The sequence below is a fragment of the Zootoca vivipara genome, chromosome 14 (assembly GCF_965207765.1).
Source record: "Zootoca vivipara chromosome 14, rZooViv2.hap1.1, whole genome shotgun sequence".
Lineage (NCBI taxonomy): Eukaryota > Metazoa > Chordata > Lepidosauria > Squamata > Lacertidae > Zootoca > Zootoca vivipara.
The window spans coordinates 32516519-32536453 of NC_142597.1; the positions used below are offsets into that span (position 1 = coordinate 32516519).

The 19935-nt window shown below is 49.3% G+C and overlaps 1 protein-coding gene across 4 annotated transcripts in view; it reads left to right on the forward strand.

The window, feature by feature from the left end:
* Positions 1-19042, forward strand: part of POR (cytochrome p450 oxidoreductase) — a 60229-nt gene extending 41187 nt beyond the window's left edge. For all 4 annotated transcript variants that reach the window (XM_035138969.3, XM_035138967.3, XM_088657735.1 and 1 more), the window contains 11 exons: positions 626-750; positions 1643-1732; positions 2700-2798; positions 4293-4409; positions 5802-5920; positions 10519-10700; positions 12407-12556; positions 13591-13858; positions 14621-14766; positions 15982-16067; positions 17487-19042. In XM_035138969.3, coding sequence (XP_034994860.3) covers positions 626-750; positions 1643-1732; positions 2700-2798; positions 4293-4409; positions 5802-5920; positions 10519-10700; positions 12407-12556; positions 13591-13858; positions 14621-14766; positions 15982-16067; positions 17487-17631 — 1527 coding nt within the window. In that variant the 3' untranslated portion in view covers positions 17632-19042. The remainder of the gene's footprint in view (positions 1-625; positions 751-1642; positions 1733-2699; positions 2799-4292; positions 4410-5801; positions 5921-10518; positions 10701-12406; positions 12557-13590; positions 13859-14620; positions 14767-15981; positions 16068-17486) is intronic.
* The last annotated feature ends 893 nt before the right edge of the window (positions 19043-19935 follow it).

A 19935-nucleotide genomic window follows, 5' to 3' on the forward strand; every position in this document is an offset into this window, starting at 1 on the left:
ATGACGATGAGTCGTCAGAGTGAGAAGGAGGAGGAGGAGGTGTCGGAAGCTGAAGAGGCAACAGGGTTTAGTGAGCAAGAAGAGGCTATGGCAGAGAGCGGTTCAGACTCAGAGGCAGGAGAGGAAGGGGGCCCAGGAGACAGAGATGAGGCAGGCTGCTGCAGAATCCAGGGCATCTCCCCCTCCTGCTGTGACCCACTCACCTCCTACCCAGTCTCCCCGAACACGCAAAGAAATGAAAAGAGGAGAGGAGAGCTTGGTTGTGCACAGGCACAGTCTCCGATCGCATGCCAAAAACCCAGGGGACCTTCAGTCCTTCCAGCTGCCTCATTGGCGCAAGCCCTACGGGGAAGAGTTGCTGGAGCTCAACATGGTGACAATGACTTTAACACAACCTCCCCCAGGGTATCCTCATGGACCTACCTGTGGGTCCAGAGCGGCTGCCTGAAGACCTGTGGCTTTCTACACCCTGCGCACAACACGCCTCTCGCGGTGTTGTTTTCCTTTGCTAAACAAAGCCACGGCCTTTGAATCTTTACCAGACCGAAACCAGAGAGATGCGCCTTTTGCAGTGGTTCAGAAAGAGGCAACAAGCTGACGCCGGTAGTTTTTGTTGCCTTCTTAGGTGTTTGGCTTGGGGAACAAGACCTATGAGCATTTCAACGCCATGGGGAAGTACGTGGACAAGAGGCTGGAAGAGCTTGGAGCCCAGCGGATCTTTGAACTCGGGCTGGGAGACGACGACGGGAAGTAAGTGAGCCTTGGTCAGCCTGGATAGCTCAATTGGCATGGGTTGCAGGTTCGAATCCCCGAATGGGACAGCTGCGTATTCCTTCATCGCAGGGGGTAGGACTAGATGACATCTTTAGGACCCTTTCAACTCTATGATTCTATGATTTTAGGACTTCAAGTGCTGAATTTGTCCTTCTCTTCTCACCTTTTAATAAATGCTATTCTGAATGCTTTTAAAAAAAAATTCTGCTGGAACTGCTGAGAAGACTAGAAATGCAGCAGCCACGAAGTTGAGCATCTGTGAAAGTGGCTAGATGGAAATGGCTTTAAACCAGCCGGAAGAGTTCGAGTGGCGGGTTTTGCTTTGAGAAAAGCAGCTCTCTGACTTTAAAGAGGCATATCTGTGATTGTAGAAAGGGCTGAGCATGAGAGAAGCAAAAGAAGTCGGGGGGTGGGTGGTGGGTGGAAATGAACCTTCTCCCTAACCTGGGCATGCAATAAGCTTTTAATCCATGTCCCTGAAACAAGGCTTGAGACGCTGGGCATATAATAATAATAATAATAATAATAATAATAATAATAATAATAATAATAATAATAATGAAATAAACAACCAACTGACTTTTAGAAGACATCTGAAGGCAACCCAGTTAAGAGAAGTTTTTAGTGTCTAATGTTTTGCCATTTTTATGTGCTGTATGCCACCCAGAGTGACTGAGGAAACCCAGTATAATAAAATAATAATAATAATAATAATAATAATAATAATAATAATGCCCTCCAAGGATGGTCTGGCATCTCTCCTCTCCCTTGGGGGGGGGAGCAGCACTGGCATTCAGTTTGCTGCTGTTTTGCTCTATATTTCAACTTCACTTCCCACCCCCTACCCCGCCATCGCTTCTCTCGACAGCCTGGAAGAAGATTTCATCACGTGGCGTGAGCAGTTCTGGCCGGCAGTCTGTGAACATTTTGGCGTGGAAGCCACAGGAGACGAAACCAGGTCAGTCCTAAGAGATGGTGGCAGTAGCGAGATTGAGAACCGCTGCAGATGGAGCATCAGTTTGGGTGTGGGAGACGTGGCTTTGCTGCTGGCTTGCCGTGTGGCCACAGCTAGGCCCCTCTGGGGTGTATGCATCTACCTTTCACTCTGTCCATTGTTTTCAAAGGATGTACTCTGAGTATATCTGATGCAACCCATTGTCTCTGTCTCAAGATTGGCACATGGGAACAGTAAACTCTCTTGAACCTGGTCCTGTCTGCTGATGATTAATTTTATTTCTTGAAAATCTATCCCACCCTTCCTCCTCAAGGCAGCAAACAGCGTACCGTTTAAAACAAAAGCAAAACGACATTTTAAAGCAGATTACAACAATCTAGACACATTTAAAACAACAAACACCTAAAATCAATTACAGTTCAGTTTTTTAAATAGCAGTTTAAAAAGTTAAACACATTATTTCATCTGGTTGACCCCATGGAGTTGCTTGGAACAGTAGCCTTCAGCCAGCAATGCGCCTGAGTCCACAGGAATGTTTTCAAATGCCTGCTGCAAGCTAATAACGATGGAGACAGGTGCACCTCACTAGGGAAGGCATTCCACATTTGGAGAACCACCACCGAAAAGGCCCCGTCATGAGTCAGCACCATCGAGGCAGCCCCCCAGTGGCAGCAGCACCAACAAGGCCTCACCTGTTGATCGCAGGCACTCTCTTAGCTACTAAGCTCCCAAGCCATTTAGGGTTTTATACGCTAGTACCCATGTCTTGACTTTTGCCCAGGGGACCACCCCCGAAAAGGCCCTGCAACGCCACGGGTCATGCACACAGGCCCCTGTTGGTGTTTCCGGAACAGTTCCAAGTCTAAGAACTGGGCAGTACCAAATGCTTGGCTCTCCTCTGTTGTCCTCTGGGGAGCTGAGAAGCTGGCCGTTTTGTCCTTGCCTCTGACTTCTCCTTCTCCTTCCCCAGCATACGGCAGTACGAGCTGGTGGTCCACACGGACATCAACCCCGACAAGGTTTACACGGGCGAAATGGGCCGCCTCAAGAGCTACGAGAATCAAAAGCCGTAAGTGCCACATTTGTGCGAGCAACAGGGTTGGTATCAGAACTGCCCACCTACCCTCCCAAGGGTTGCTGTAAGTTTGGGCCCCAACAGCATTGCAGTAATTGACTTGCAGGTTACCAGAGCCGTAGTCCACTGCAGTCAAAGTGTAGGTGCTTCCACAATCTCTTGCAAATGTGGAACGGGTATTATATGGAACCGGTAGCAGCGCTAGTTCCGTAGATCGAAGAAGTCTCGTGTGTGTATATTGGGTAAGACAATCTCGGAGGTAAACTGGTCCCAAATTGTTAAGGGCTCTATATATACTAATAGTAACACCTTCTTTCTTTTTTTTAATTATTTAGTTTTTCAGGTTTTAAAATTTTACAATTATCCAACAACCAACATAAAAACAAGATTCCAAAGAATCTCCTGAACTTCCCCCTCCCCTTTGTGGGTATTAACATTTTCCTCCTGCATCTTTTATATTAATCCAAATCTTTCGCATCTCAATTATACCCAAAATTCAGCATTAAACTACTGTACAAGTGTTATTCCAATCCTCCTAATGTTTTTAGTTGTTTACAATCATTTTTAAGGTAAATTATGTATTTTCCCCATTCCTGATTAAAATTTTGGTCTTCCTGGCTTCTGATTCTTCCGGTCATTTTTGCCATTTTGGCATAATACACCAACTTGCCGTATTTTTTGCGCCGTAAGACGCACCTGACTGTAAGACGCGCTTAGTTTTTAGAGGAGGAAAACAGGAAAAAATAATATTCTGGATCAAATGTTGTACAGTGGTACAAGTTAAGTACTTAATTGGTTCCGGAAGTCCGTACTTAACCTGAATCGTACTTAACCTGAAGCGAACTTTCCCATTGAAAGTAATGGAAAGTGGATTAATCCGTTCCAGACGGGCCTGCGGAGTACTTAACTTGAAAGTACTCAACCTGAAGCGTACTTAACCCAAGGTATGACTGTACTAAACTATTGGGAGAGGTTGTCGGTGGCTGCAGTAGAGGGAGGAACAGCCGTGCCTTCGCTCCATAAGACACACAGACATTTCCCCTTCCTTTTTAGGAGGGAAAAAGTGTGTCGTATGGAGTGAAAAAATACGGTGATCTGCCATTCTTCTCTGGCAGGGACTTTGTCTTCTTTCCATCTCTGGGCCATTAACATCCGAGCAGCAGTGGTCGCATACATAAATATGCATTTTCTGGTCCTTTGGAATTTCGGCATCTAGAATGCCTAAGAGAAAAGCCGCATTGCTGACCAAGGGTAATGATTGGAATAAAAATAACATTTTGGGCAATACCTTCATTTTGATTACCGATATCCTTCCCAATAATGATAAGTTCAACTTGGGGTGAAGGTGTTACTGTTACTGGGGTCGGGGAACACATTCATTTGGGGCCATCCTTGGTGGTGTCAAACCCAGTGTCCCCACTGCAATGCAATCGATGACTTCAGGCTCGTGGGGCAGTACGTCTAATGGGTCTTGTTGGTTCATTCCAGGCCGTTTGATGCCAAGAACCCCTTCCTGGCGCCTGTTTCTGTGAACCGGAAGCTAAACCAAGGCGGGGACAGGTATCTCATGCACCTGGAACTGGATATTACAGGCTCCAAAATCAGGTAAAATGGCTAAGAATGGGTTTGACCCACCTGCATATACCCCATCTTCCTTGAGTTTGTTGCATGACTTGAAATCTGAAGAGCTCTCCTGGAGCAGGAGAAGCAGATCATGTCTGGGGCTGTCCCCTGATTCTCACAGTAGACAGATGTCTCTTCCAGGGATCCCATCTGCAGAACATGAGAGTGATAATAGTCTCTCTCCAGTCCTCCCTGCCAGCAAGTGATGTTCGGAGATAGACTGCCCCTGAAAATGGCAGTTCCATTCATTTTACGTTGCCCCCCCAAAAACAGTTCCTCTTGCCTTTCGTGAACCTCTTGCTTGCCTGGTGTTTAATCGACACAAAATTTTGCTTTGTACTTCCAGGCATTTTAACCATCTTGCATTTTCCGAGGGCCTAACTGAGCCCTGAAGGGTACAAATACTCTGCTCCCCGCTCCCCCCCCCCCAAACTTGAGCTAATTCTCCTAAAGTAAAAGTGTGCCTGTTTTTCTCTGGTGTTTCAATCCTTTTCCCATACCCAGCTTATGATTTCGCATAAAGGAGGATCGGAGCTTGGGAGGCCTCTTATTAAGATGCATTTTTTTGCGGGGAGGTGGGAAGGAAATGCCAAGGGTGTGTGATGGTCAGGGATGATGGGAATCTAAGTATCCCTGGAGGGCCACAGATCTCCGTCTCTAGCCTAAATGAGTGCAGCATGCTGGAAACTCTCCCTTAGGCTGTCCTCCTGCATTCTCTTCCTTGGAAATAAGCTCTGCTGAACTCAATGGGACTTCAGTTCCAGCTAGAAATGTGCAGGATTTTGCAGCGAGCAATACGACGTCTTCCTTAAGTTGATGCTGCTGTTTAGACAATGAGGTGTTGACAGCTCAGGTTTTTTGAAATCGTACTTCCAGGAAGCAAAGTGCATGAATGCAGAATAGGGCTGCAATACTTCTGGAATCAGCTTTTGATATATATGACAACCCTAGAGATGGTCCAAGAGGTTCCCGTAGGAATTATTTTCACAGATCACTACACAGGATCTAGATCCCAGCCTTGTGCAATAATCACTCTCTTATACAATCACATGCTGAAACCTGATCAGATGCATTTATTCCACTCTATTTCTTCAATTGCGTTTTAAGTGGAATATAGTCAGACCCATGTTCCATCTAGCTCAGTATTGTCTACACTGACTGGCAGTGGCTCTCCAGGGTTCCAGGCAGGGTTTCCGGTCTCTCCCAGCCCTACCTAGAGATGCCACCTGGGTCTCCTTGACCCCAATGCCATGCAGCCTGGGAGAGTTTTGTCCATGGCTGGTGCCGTGGGGCTCTTGAGTGGAGGGTGGGGCACTCGGCTCTGAAAGCCAGACCAGGTGAGACAAGGCCTCTCTCTCTCGATCTCTTTGCTAGGTACGAATCTGGGGACCACGTCGCTGTGTACCCAGCCAACGACACTTCGCTGGTCAACCAGCTTGGGGAAATCCTCGGTGCAGATTTGGATATGGTTATTTCTCTGAACAATCTAGATGGTGAGTATTCTCTCCCCAGAAAAGCAGTCCTTGCAATTGATTCCTTTTCGTTTTGTCAAGCTGACGAACCCGTCCAGGCTCCAGAACAGCAGTCCTCAAAATGTAAATAGCTCACGTAAGCGTAGATATGACCTGTGCTCAAATGATCTTTCATCCCTGCATTTGTTTACAAGACCCTTCACTGAGCTGACTGGAGGGAGGCGAGCTCAGATCACCGGCTCCCTAGGAGATGAGACACAGGCACCCTCCTCCGAGAGCAGTGTCTGGGCAGAAATCACTGAAGTGTCCAGGACGTATGGCAGGCCCTGTCGGAAGTCTAGATTTTGGTGGATTTCCTTAAAAATAGCTCAAAAACTTCTTCTTTTTTTGAGATTTTGCAAAATAAAAATGAAAAAGCTCAACAACTTTGGCCAAAATGAAACAACCCTCAACAACTGTGCCATATTTTTTTTAATATGGCAAGCCTTACCCAAACCTCCTTCATTATTATCATTTAATGCCTCACAGCATACTATGGCCACACACATTCACACAATACATTAAAAGCACTATGATACCACTTGAAGCAGTCATGGCTTCCTTCAGAGAATTCTGAGAGCTGGAGTTTGTTATGGGTGCTAAGTCTCTAGGAGTCCCCTATTCAGCTCCCAGAGCTAAAATTCCCCATAGTTCTTTGTGAGGAGGGTTTGATTGCTTAACTACTCTAGGAATTGTAACTATCTGAGGGGAATGGGGGCCTGCGAACAACTCTCAGCACCCTCAACTACTTGCACTTCCCAGAATCCTTCATTGCAGGGGGTTGGACTGGATAACCCTTGGGACCCCACCCAACTCAACAATTCTATGATTATAAGATGAACCCTTAATCTTCTTCCCTCCTCGGTGCTCCTTTGCATACCAAACAGAGGTCCACCCGCCTTCTACAGCACAGTAGGCGTAACTCTCCAAGAAACTGATAAAATTGTCTACTCCCAAAGGCATTTCCAAATCTGAACACTCTTTATGGCATCGCGCAGAGTTGCACTTCCGTTACAACACTTGCTTCTGTTTGCACAATCTTAGTTCCATGTTGGTGCAAAGAAGCTTTTTTTAAAAGAGAAAAACAAAAGAGCTATTCAAGTTGGAATGAGCTTTCTGGCAGAACCAGTTTCTCTTCCCATGGGGTTCTGGATCTAAAGCTGTTTGGCGCCCAGCTGTCCAGTCTGGTTCCTGGGCTTGAAGTGTAGCCTGCCTTCCAGAATCTTTTCCCATCCTCTCTATGAACCTGAGATCGTCCACGCATTTTCTGCGGGCTGCAGAGCTCGCTTCATCCCATTGAGTTCACAGTTAAGTGGCGGTGGAGTGCCTTGAGTAACTTTGTCATCTGTAGTTTCTTTGCATTTGCCCAGAAGGTTCCTTTGAGAAGTTTGGCTTTCCTTCAGGCCGGCTCCTTGCCCAGTGGCTGATTGAGGCGGATTAAGGCTGTTCAGGGAGTCGGTTCTCGTAACGCTCATTTCTTCTTGCAGGACTTCCTTGTCCCATTCATTTGCTGTTAGTTTAGTTTAGTGATACGGTACTCGACCAGCATACACATATATACATAAAACAATCCAAAATACAATCTAAAATATAAGCAATAAATATAAACCATTTTAACCATTATAAAAATTATTAGATAAAAGAGGGTATCACTACTTGGGAGGGTACAACAAATTTTTGGGCACTACTAAGTAGGTTGGCTCAGATTTTTACGGCTCTAGCGCAGAACCTGGCTACCTTTGCTGCCACATTAGAGTTGGCATCTGAAAGAAGCCACTCTATATACAGTGGTGCCTCGCTAGACGGATTTAATTCGTTCCACGGGTCTTTTCTTATAACGAAAAATTCGTCTAGCGAATCCCATAGGAATGCATTGAAATTTTATTTGATTTTTTTTTTGCCCATAGGAACACATTAATTGAATTTCAATGCATTCCTATGGGAAACCGTGATTCGCTAGACGAATTTTTCATAAAACGAATTCGTCTAGCGAGGCAACCTCCACTCGAAAAATCCTTTTGTTAAGCGGAAATTTCGTTAAGCAGGGCATTCGTTAAGCGAGGCACCACTGTAGAAATTGTCCGAGCGTCCAGGAAGCTCAGCCAGCGTCGTGTGGATGAGCTCGCCTCGCACCTCCTCGTAGTAGCTGCCTCGCAGGAGCATGTGGCCTATAGTTTCCACTTCCCCAGATGCACATGGGCAGCATCTCTCGCACATTGGGATCCGTTTGTACTTCCCTTGAAGAACTGCTGAGGGCATTATGCGATTTCGGGCTAAAGTGAAAGCTCTTCGATGAGAGGGTATTTCCAGATGGGGATAGGTACGTAGCTGGGCGAGAGATGTATCTCCTTTCCTCCTGAATAAGAAAGTGAGGTACTTTACTCAGATCCTTCTGCCTTTCTATATCTGTTATCCTCTGTTGAACAATGATCTTTTCTGAGTCAAGGTCACGTGACCTCAGGCTGGGTGGATGAAGGCCTGTACTTAGCATCTTATTTACTATGGCTTTACTCCAAAGGGAATGATACTTATCTCTTGATAACGGCAAGGTTGCTGTTCCTTTTCTTCAATTGAGCCGCTCTGGTTTCAAGCGTGAATGGGCTTGCACGAGTTCCCTTCAAAAGAACATGAGAAGAGCCTGCTGGATCAGGCCAGTGACCTCTCTATCTAGTCCAGCATCCTGTTCTCACAGGGGCCACTCACATGCCTGTGGGGAACCCACAAGCAAGACCTGAGCCCAAGAGCCCTCCTCTCCCCTCCTGTGGTTTCCAGCAACTGGGATTCAGAAGCATCTTTGCCTCCAGCTACGAAGGCAGAGCATAGCCATTGTGGCTATTAGCCCCTGTTAACATTTGTAAATCATCCAAGTTGGTGGCCATCACTGCCTCCTGTGGGAAGGAGTTCCATAGTTTAACCTAGTGAAGGGCTTTTTTTTCTGCCTGTCCCAAAACTCCCAACATTCAGTTTAATGGGATGTCCATGAGTTCTACGGCTATGAGAGGGAGAAAACCTTTTTCCTTGATCCACTTTCTCCATGCCATGTGTCATTTTATAAACTTCTTTTTTTTTCCTTTTCCTTTTTTTAAATAAATTGTTTATTTGGTTTTCAGATCAAAAGCTTTACAATCACATACCCAATATGCAACATAAAAACAAGATTCCAAAGAAATCTCCTGTACTTACCTTGTCCCCTTTGTGGGTCCTATTGTTAATCATTTCCTCCTGCATCTTTTATGATAATCGAAATCTTTTACATCTCCATTAAGACCAAAATTCACCATTAAACTACAAGTGTTATTCCAGTTCTACTAAGTTATAAAATTCCCCCATTCCTTATTCAAAATTTGGTCTTCCTGATTTCTGATTCTTCCGGTCATTTCCCCCCCCCCCCAATTTGGCATAATCCGCTATTCTTCTCTGGTAGGGACTTTTATCTTCTTTCCATCTCTGGAAAACTTCTATCCTGTCACCTTTCACTTGCCTTTTCTCTAAACTAAAAAGTCTCAAGAGCTGCAGCCTTTTTTTTTCATAGGGGAGTCACTTCTGCCACCAAACCCCAGTGAGAGTGGTGGGGTCTGCCTTAATCTCAAGAGAGAGAGAATGGGAAAATCGCAGGGTGGGAGAGACCACTGTTGAAGTGGCTGTATTCTGAGCCCCAGTCATGTGGGCTTCCATAGCTTATGGAACAGCTCACAGGGCACCCCCAGGGGTGGTTTTGGGGGGCATCTCTATAGGGCAGGGGTGGCCAACTCCCAAGAGATTGCGATCTACTCACAGAGTTAAAAACTGGCAGGGATCTACCCCCTTTTTGGGGGTTCAGGTCAAAGTTGTTGAGCCTTTTTTTAGGAAGGAGGAAGGCCTTGGGGTGGGGTGGGGTGGGGGTGAAAGTTATTGAGGGGTGATACGATAGCCATGTTCAACTATATAAAAGGATGTCATATAGAGGAGGGAGAAAGATTGTTTTCTGCTGCTCCAGAGAAGCGGACACGGGGCAATGGATTCAAACTACAAAAAGAAGATTCCACCTAAACATTAGGAAGAACTTCCTGACAGTAAGAGCTGTTCAGCAGTGGAATTTGCTGCCAAGGAGTGTGGTGGAGTCTCCTTCTTTGGAGGTCTTTAAGCAGAGGCTTGACAGGCATATGTCAAGAATGCTTTGAAGGTGTTTCCTGCTTGGCAGGGGGTTGGACTGGATGGCCCTTGTGGTCTCTTCCAACTCTATGATTCTATGAGTTTTTTCAGGGAGGAGGTAAAATGCTGAGCTTTTTTTTTAGGGGAGCCACAGTTGTTCAGCTTCTTTGGGGGGAGCCAATTATTTACCAGTGATCTACCGCAGACGTCCAGTGATCTACCTGTAGATCACGATCTACCTGTTGGACATGCCTGCTATCGGGGAAGCCCAATTTCCAAATTGAGACCACAAACGGCAGCATCAAACTGCTTTGATAACCGTGGCCCATGCAGGCCCACCAAAGGGTTGGGGAGCTCCTTGGACTTCCAGAAAAAGACCCCCGCAGCTGTACTTTGTGGCAGCGCAGCTCCCAAACTCTCCCTTCTCCTTCTCCGCCTCCTTCCTGCAGAGGAATCCAACAAGAAGCACCCGTTCCCTTGCCCCACGACCTACCGCACAGCCCTGACGTACTACTTGGACATCACAAACCCGCCCCGCACCAACGTCCTCTACGAGCTGGCGCAGTACGCCACGGACGCCAGCCAGCAGGAGCACCTGCGCAAGATGGCCTCCTCCCACACTGAAGGCAAGGTAGGTCCCGGCCACACCCTCCGCAGCTAGCTCCCCCTAGTGGCGTGGAGGCGACGTCTCGGAAACTTCGATTGGGGTTCTGCCATTCCGGAGCTGGCCGTTGTGTGTCGGGGGCGTGGTGGGCCAAGCTGAGTGGGGCAGGGGCTGCTTTTCAGCCGTGTGTGTGTGTGTGTGTGTGTGTGTGCCTGCCTGCTTAACCCTTTCACTACCAAGTTAGAGGAGTCTTGTTCAGTGGTCCAGCAGGAAAGAGCGTCTGGTGGTTGGGGGAAGAGAATCACATACTCCGTCTGTTGCTTCACCTCACTGAATGTCCGATTCCTGCTTTGATTGCTGAGAGGCAAAAAACTCGTATTCTCACCCCACCCCACCCCACCCCCAAACCAGCAGTCCTTCCAATTGATTCCCTTTTGTTACGTCAAGCTGATGAACCGTCCAGTCCCCAGAACGGCAGTTCTTGAAATTTAAATAGCTGGAGGTTTGCCCTGATTTTGCAGCCCAGAAGGACTTGTTTTCAGCTCACGTCAGCGTAGAGATGATCTGCGCTCAAATGATCTTTCTTCACCCCTGTGTTTGTTTACAAGACCCTTGACTGAGATGACTGGAGGGAGGTGAGCTCAGCTCACCAGCTCACACTTAGCTTGGTAGGACAGGGAGCAACAAGGGGTCTCCTACCGGCCCTTTCCGCCAGGATTCTCCTTGCAGACCAGCAGTGTCTCTCCAGGGCTTTGACCAGGGAGAGAATCCCCTTTGTCTCCCCATCCCTACCAGCTGGGCTCCTTCATGGTGCTGAAAACAAATTCTTAAGCTGAGCACATGCTCAGGTCTGTTCAGCCTTAAGTATTTGCCTTCTGCAATAGAACGGACCTTACAGTCCTTTTGCACTAAAATCTCCTCTTAGTTCTCTGTATCTGCATGCAACATTGCGGGTCATTCTAACAAGTCAGGGCAGGGAGGCACACCTCTTCAGGGGACGGCCTATAACTCAGTACAGTAGTTCCCAAACCATTTTTGGGCCGCTGCCCCTTTTGAGTTCCATAAACTCACTCCCAGTGCTCCCTACCCTCCAAAAAGCATTCTTCAGAAGAGCGGTTTGCACAGCCCACTAACACAGGCATCCCCAACCTGCGGCCCTCCAGATGTTTTGGCCTACAACTCCCATGATCCCTAGCTAACAGGACCAGTGGTTGGGGAAGATGGGAACTGTAGTCCAAAACATCTGGAGGGCCGAAGTTTGGGGGTGCCTGCACTAACAGAATAAAATTTAAAACAGTAGCAACGAATGGCACATTTAATTAAAACTATTTAGTTTAATTCAACAAAACGGATGAACTTGATCCAGTGATACCAGCTTTTTGATACATTATTATTATTATTATTATTATTATTAGTAGTATTAGTATTAGTATTAGTATTAGTATTAGTATGCCACCCTATGCTTGTAGATCTTGGGGCAGTTCGCAATATAAAGTTACAATATAAAAACCACAAAATACATAGCTAAATGTACACCTCTGGGACCACCCTTCCCAACAGTCCTCCTTTCCTCTTAGCATCCCACCCCCAGGTCATCCCACTGCTCCTGCCCCCAGGAGGCGCTACTGCTCCCTTTAGGAACCCCTGACAAGCAAGTGCATCTCTTTGTGGGCCTGCCCAGCATCCTATGTGGCTCACTGGGGGGGCGTCTCTTTTTCCCTTGATCCACGCAGACGCTGTACCTCAGCTGGGTCGTTGAAGCCCGGAGGAACATCCTGGCCATCTTGCAGGACACGCCCTCCCTCCGGCCCCCGATTGACCACCTCTGCGAGCTGCTGCCCCGCCTGCAGGCTCGCTACTATTCCATCGCTTCGACGTCCAAGGTGAGCACCGGGAGGCGTAGGGAGAGGGTGGGAGGGAGGTGTTTTCCGGGGCTTCCTCAGGTTCCCAACCTAGCAGGCCTTGTCTGCTGGTTTAATGTGTGGCATTCAGTTCTCTCAATCTGCCAGCGCTAGCCTTTAGTGGAGGTTAGGGACACGGGTGGTCTGAACCACTGAGCCTCTTGGACTTGCCGATCAGAAGGTCGGCGGTTCAAATCCCCGCGACGGGGTGAGCTCCCGTTGCTGTGTCCCAGCCCCTGCCAACCTAGCAGTTCAAAAGCACGCCGGTTCTAGTACAGTCATACCTCGGTTTAAGTAGGCCTCGGTTTGAGTATTTTCAGTTTAAGTACTCTGCGGACCCATCTGGAACGGATTAATCCACTTTCCATTACTTTCAATGGGAAAGTTCGCTTCAGGTTAAGTACGCTTCAGGTTAAGTACAGACTTCCGGAACCAATTGTGCACTTAAACCAAGATACCACTGTACTCAAATAGGTACCGCTGTGGCAGGAAAGTAAATGGCGTTTCGTTTCCATGCGCTCCGGTTCCTGTTGCGCCAGAAACGGTTTAGTTATGCTGGCCACATGACTCGGAAAGCTGTCTGTGGGCCAACGCCGACTCCCTTGGCCTGAAAGCGAGATGAGCGCCGCAACCCTGTAGTCACCTTTGACTGGACTTAACCGTCCAGAGGTCCTTTTTTTTTTTTAGTGGAGGGTTCCTCCCACAGGACTGGTCAAACTGACCTCCTCCTTCCCTCACGCCAGCTGCACTGACAGTTGGCATTCCGTGCCTGGCACCTTCATAGTGTTTCATTTTAATTCTGCAGACTGGAGACTTTTGGGGGCGAAGGGTGGGGGAGAGGAAGGCAGGGCTTGCAGAGTCCTTCTATCCCAGCTTGGTCACTGGGATCACATGCAGCACCGCCGTTGGTTGTCCCCCAACTGCACCTCCGGTGTCATCGGCCCAGGCATGGGACTTGAAGCTCCTCCACCAACCCTGCCATCAGCCTTCTCCCTCTCTTCTCTCCCCCTTCCCAGGTGCAACCCAACTCTATCCACATCTGCGCCGTGCTGGTGGAGTACAAGACCAAGACGGACCGGGTCAACAAAGGGGTGGCCACTACCTGGCTGAAGAACAAGCAGCCCAACGAGAATGGGCACAAGTCCACAGTGCCCATGTATGTCCGGAAGTCCCAGTTCCGCCTGCCGTTCAAACCTAGCACTCCCGTCCTGATGATCGGGCCTGGCACTGGCATTGCCCCCTTCATGGGCTTCATCCAGGAGCGGGGCTGGCTCAAGCAGCAAGGTGGGTGCCGTTCCAAACAAGCCCACCCTCTTTACTGGGCTCTGATTGGCCATGTCAGTGGACAAATGGGGTGGCTTGTTGTTGAATTCCACAATCTGCACTAGGGGATGAGGGATCTCAAGGCCTAGAGTGCTGCGTCTCTCCCTTGGGGCTCTGGCCGCTCACTGGCTGTGCTCTATGCCTGCTGCAACTGCTCTTGCCTGCCTGAAATTTGGATGGAGAGGTGTCCCTGTAGAAACCTCTGGCTTCTCCATGGCTTCCGCAGTTCTTTCCCCCTGTAAAATGGTGGGGTGGGAGCATGAAGCACTGTTTCGCTCTGATTTGACTTAACGATGCTTTTTAGGCCAGTGCTGCCAGGCGGCATAGCAATGTTCTGAAGTCAAATCGGAGCAAGGGCGTGAAGTGTTGCCCTTGCTCTGAACTGACTTGCTGATGCAATGGAGCTCAACGCTGCCTGGCAATGTTGGCGTTGCCTGAAACCAAATCGGAATGAGGGCAGTCCTCCCTGTCTTGGCTCTGGCACCTTGGGAGGGAAAACTAGATGCCACCCTGCAACCCACTTCTTTGTCTCTGAGCTCCTTTGTAAGGGCACGATACAAGTTTAATAAAAAAAATTAAAGAATGAGCCTCACGACGATTGGGAGGCCAGCTCAGAGCAGGGCTTCACGCAGAGACGCAGTGGGCAGCCTCCATCACAAGGGGGCGCCCTGTCAATAAGTTGCACCAGAGTGAAGGATGGCTTGTTTGTTTCTTGCGTTCCAGGCAAGCAGGTGGGCGAGACGGTGCTTTATTACGGTTGCCGGCACGAAAACGAGGACTACCTCTACAAGGAGGAGCTGGCCAAGCTTCACAAGGAAGGGGCCCTCACTCAGCTCAACGTCGCTTTCTCCAGGGACCAACCTCAGAAGGTATTCCTAGATGACCCTCTGGGCTCCTTCCAACTCTGTGATCCTGTGCACCTCCCTTGGTTTTTGCAGGGCTTTGTGTCTGTCAAGCGTAATTCTGGTACTGCAGTGAGACCATCGCCCTCCTCCTTTTCATTGTTGTTTTCCTCCTCTTAATTAATTGGGTGTGCTGTCCTTCATCCGAAGGCCACATGGCAGTTCACCGCATGCAACATAAATTTCACAACGCCCTATCTGTCCGGCATAAGGATCAAAACAGTTCTATAAATGCAACCTCAATGAGGAATGCAAGGTGAAATGCAAATTGTCATAAGAGTATCAGCATAAGGAGGAGGAGGAGGTCAGCAGTGGGGCAGCACACAAATCACTTCTAAGGGTTGGCAGGCCTCTTCAGGGGGTGGGAAAGGCGATTGCACTGATGGGAGAGGAGGGGCGCGTCCTTGTCTCTCTCGTCCCCCCCCCCCCCGCCCCCGGTGCAGCTGAGAAACATGGCATCATGGCAAAGAACTCTTGCCAGGCCGATATTTATGCTCCCCAATCGAGTTTGTGGTTTGGCCATTGCGATTGTCCACAGAGTTGTCATCCTTAGCTCCTCTCTGTTTAAATGTGCCAAGTCACCTTTGCAATCATAAGGACTAGAATCTTTTCCCTATGTGTGTGTGTGTGTGTTTTAATGAAGCAGAGGATAAGATTCTGTAACACCTTCCAGGTGTTGCTGGAATACAACTCCCATAAATCCCTGGCCATTGTCTGTGCTTCCTGGGGGCTGGAGTCCATCAACACCTGGAAGTTGCCACATTGGCTGCTCCTAGTGGATGCCACACGGTATGCTAACCCAGCACCCTCCAGATGTTTTGACTACAACTCCCACCAGCCCTAGCAAGCTTGGAAAGGGCTGAACTAAAGTGTTCAAGGCAGGCATAGGCAAACTCGGCCCTCCAGATGTTTTCGGACTACAACTCCCATCATGCCTAGCTAACAGGACCAGTGGTCAGGGATGATGGGAATTGTAGTCTCAAAACATCTGGAGGGCCAAGTTTGCCTATGCCTGGTTTAAGGGCTGCTTTGTTTGGTTTTTTTGCGAGAGAGTTAGGGTTGGTGGGAGGTTGCTTTGTGCATCTTACAATGCGAGTGCAGAAGATACAATTGGGAGACTTCACAAGCTTGAACGGCTTCTGTTGCCCATCCCACCCCCTAAATCTGCTTCTGCTTCTCTAGATTTACGTCCAGCACCTGCTGAAGAAGAACAAGGAGAATGTCTGGAAGCTGATCCACGAAGGAAATGGGCACATCTACGTGTGTGGGTGAGTACGGGGCTTGGTTGTGCGTGTGCAGAGTCCTCTCTTGAGGCAGCTGCCGCAGTAGATGCAGCAAGCAGGAAAAGGAGGAGGCTGGGAACTGCCCAGGAGCAGAATTTTTGGCTAAACCTTTGGGTTTAGCTGGCTCAGGAGGAGGTCAACTCTCCTTTAGTGAGGAGGTTTGCAGGCAGAGGGCAGTTGCTGTATCCTGCCTTGAAGAGCCTGCCTTGAGCAAAGGAGTTGGCCTGGGTGACTATCTTAAGGCAACTTCCAGGTCATCAATTCAGCTCAGAAGTGAGGCTACTCTACACTCCTGGCAGTGGCTCCCTGGCCCTACCTGGATATGCTGTTGTGGATTGAACCTGAGACCTTCTGCATGCAAAGCAGGGGCTCTGCAACTGGGCTAAGGTCCTTTCCAATCGCCAGTTATATCTGTAAGAGGAGACAGTCCTGGGCAAGGCAGACCGATGGCCTGGCTTACGATAGTCAGCTTCACGTACAAGTATTTACTGAAAGTTCTCGAGAAGTGGTGAAGCTGAACTTCTCCACCAAAAGGCTGTGTATCTCAAGAGCAGTGTTTTAGTTGAAAGAAAATGATGCCTCTGTCTCCCAAAACAATGGGGAATCTGTCTTCAAACCCAATATGAGTTCCATTTGTTGAGCAGGGTTTCCTCCCAGAACCTGGTGCCTTCTGCTCTGTCACTGAGCTGTGAGCCTTTAAAAATTAAGACTTAGGATTTGAATTGTCAAATTTTAGAGTTGGAAGGGAGCCCAAGAGCAGGCATCCCCAAACTTTGGCCCTCCAGATGTTTTGGACTTCCATTCCCATCTTCCCCGACCACTGGTCCTGTTAGCTAGGGATCATAGGAGTTGTAGGCCAAAACATCTGGAGGGCCACAGTTTGGGGATGCCTGCCCAAGAGTCATCTAGTCGAACCCCCTGCAATGCAGGAATCTCAACCAAAGCATCCGTGACAGATGGCCATCCAACCTCTGCTTAAAAACCTCCAGTGAAGGAGAGTCCACAACCTCCACTGTTGAACAGCTCTTACTGTCGGAAAGTCCTTCCTGGTGTTTAAATAGAGGGCTTGCTGTTGTTTGCTCACCAGATTTGGATTCGATGAGCCCTCTGCTCATTTTCCAAAAAAACATTTCCCCATGAGGCTACATTAAGTTGCATAAAACTTTCACAGTTTGCTTCAGCCCTAACCTGAAGCTGCCCACTGAAATGTCACCCCTGTGTGTGTTTCCCCACCCTGCCCGCCTGCACCCAAAACCTGCCCTTGAGTCAAATCTGAAGAGACCTTGTGTGGTTCGATTGTCAAACTAGTGAGCGACCCGGTTGGGTAGGAATGCAATAAATAAGGGCTGCACTTGACCTGACGGGACCTCCCCCCCCCCTCTGCGGGGGTCTTCCTCTTTGCAGCGATGCCCGGAACATGGCCCGCGACGTGCAAAACGCCTTCTACGAGATCGTGGCTGAATATGGGAAGATGAGCCAGCAGCAGGCTGTGGATTACGTCAAGAAGCTGATGACCAAGGGACGCTACTCCCTGGACGTCTGGAGTTAGGGGGGGGCGGTGCTTGCTGGGTAGAGGGGGGCGGTTCTCAGTGGGGGGCTGCAGGAGGGGCAGGAAAGGGACTCTCTCACTTGGCTGCACATTCTGCCCCCCTGTGGGGCTGTGCGCAGGTGTGCACACCTGGCTCCCTCCTTGCTACCTCCCATTCATTCCATGCTAAGAGCGTGCCGCAGGGCAACTTGGATGGCTTTCCAGGGGGAGGTTAGGCCACCTCAGGCCAGAATTGCCAGTCTCTCTCTCTCTCTCTCCCTTCTCTCTCTCTCTTCCTTCTCTCTCTCTTCCATTGCTGCTGCTGCTGCTGCTGAGAGGACTTCTGGGTGTGCAGTGCGTTTCACCCTCCCTTCTCTACACGTCAAAACTTACTTTTCTGGGAAACGGAACTTCTCTCCTGTCCCGTCTGGCAGGCTTCTCTGCATCAGGGGAAGCTGCAAAAGCGGGGCTCGGGTGCTGACCCCCTCCCCTTAACTCCTCGGAAGTTAGCCTGTGGGAAACGATCAGGCTCTTCTCCCCCACCCCAACCCCCACCCCTTTCCCAAGCTGCTGTGAAGGGTACTCCTGCCACAGCCGGAGATGGCATTGCTTTGGGTTTTAGTGACCAGTGACCTGTGCTGTTGGGGGGGGGGTCCACAGTAGGATAACAGGATGGGGGTCAAGTGGAGAGCGAAACGGCGTATTTAAGAAGCCAGCAGTGTGAGCCGAGGGTGGCTCTCTTTCTCCCCCCCTTCACTGTGCCTAGAACAAGCTTGGAGACCTTATACCACCTGTGTGAAATTGGATCAAAAGCGGGAGGTGTTCATTTGGGTTGGTGGCTGTCCTAATCCCATACCTGTGCTGAAGGCAGATTGGTGCTGCATGCTGGCATGTCCCAGGCTCACCTGTCTGGGGATGGCCGTGCTGCCTCTTTTGCCTGGGTCCCCTCCTGTTACAGCCTCATTGGATGAAACTCTCCCCCTCTCTGCTGTGCCAGCAGACAGCCGTGGAGGGTGGCAGTGGATCAGGGTGGCGCAGTTCAGTCTGGGCAGGAGGACAGTACCTGGCTGTCCAGCCCTCTTTTGTTGGCACTTATTTCCCCCCCCCCAATAGTGGGGAAGCCCATTCTGGACATGGCGGCCCCCTCCGGCCAGTTCCTAGGCCTGCCTGTCATTTCCCCCTTGCTGAGACCGATGGGGTGCTGCCCCTAGCATGAAAAATGTGTGCCGTGGCCGAGCCCAGCCATGGCGCTTTTCAGTCCCAGCGTGGCTTGCCTCCCCAGCCATGCGACTTAATGGTTCATGTTGAAGCTGCCGGCGTGTGCCTAAGGATGTACGTTTGGATTGGGTGCTGGGGAGAGCAGCTTGTCCGCTGAATGTACATAACTGTAAGGAGACTTTGCTCTTGGAATAAAATATGGCCTGATTCTTTTGCTCTGCCTCCTTCGTGGCCTTGCGTGGGGTGGGGGGGCTTGTGGAGCTGAAGCTGGAACTGGAGTGATGCCCCCAACCTTACCTTCCACCAAACCATTCGTTGGTAACATTATCAAGGCACGTGTAGTGGGCAGCAACCCACTTGCCAATGCTGCTAATCTTTACAGACCACTATTTGGAGAGAGCTTTCACTACAGGGTTTCCCAGGCTGAGAGGTCCACTTGGAGTCCACAACGTGGTCTGAAGAAGTGTGCATGCACACGAAAGCTCATATCAATGACAAACTTAGTTGGTCTCTAAGGTGCTACTGGAAGGAATTTTTTTTGTGTGTGGATTTGGGGTTGGAGATGGGAGGCAGCACAGCCAATGCACGATTTCTTACGCTGAGTTACCATTTGAATTGTATGAAATGTAAGGAAGGAATCACAGAATTATAGAGTTGGAAGGGACACTGAGGACCATTCTAGTCCAACCCTCTGCAGTGCAGAAATATGCAGCTGTCCCATATGGGGCTCGAACTCGCAACCCTTGACACCGTGCTCTAACCAGCTCAGCTATCGTGTGCTTAGGAAGCCACAAAGCCAGACGGCATCTGGCACGGTGCATTACAACAGGGAAATGCAAGGATCTTCAACTTTCAAGTGGGGTGTGTGTGTGTGTGTGTGTGTGTGTGTGTGTGTGTGTGTGTGTGTGTGAACGAACCACTGTTACTGTCATGATGAGGGGAAGAGGGGGTGGTGTTCTGCTTCTCCTTTTCAAAGCCCCCTAAGCTCATAGGGGCTAACCAAGCATCTTTTGGCATCCACATAAGAGCCTGCTGGATCAGGCCATCAGAAACCTACCGTACTTCCTCCAATAGTGGAGATGCTTCACAGCCATTGCTTGCCCTCAT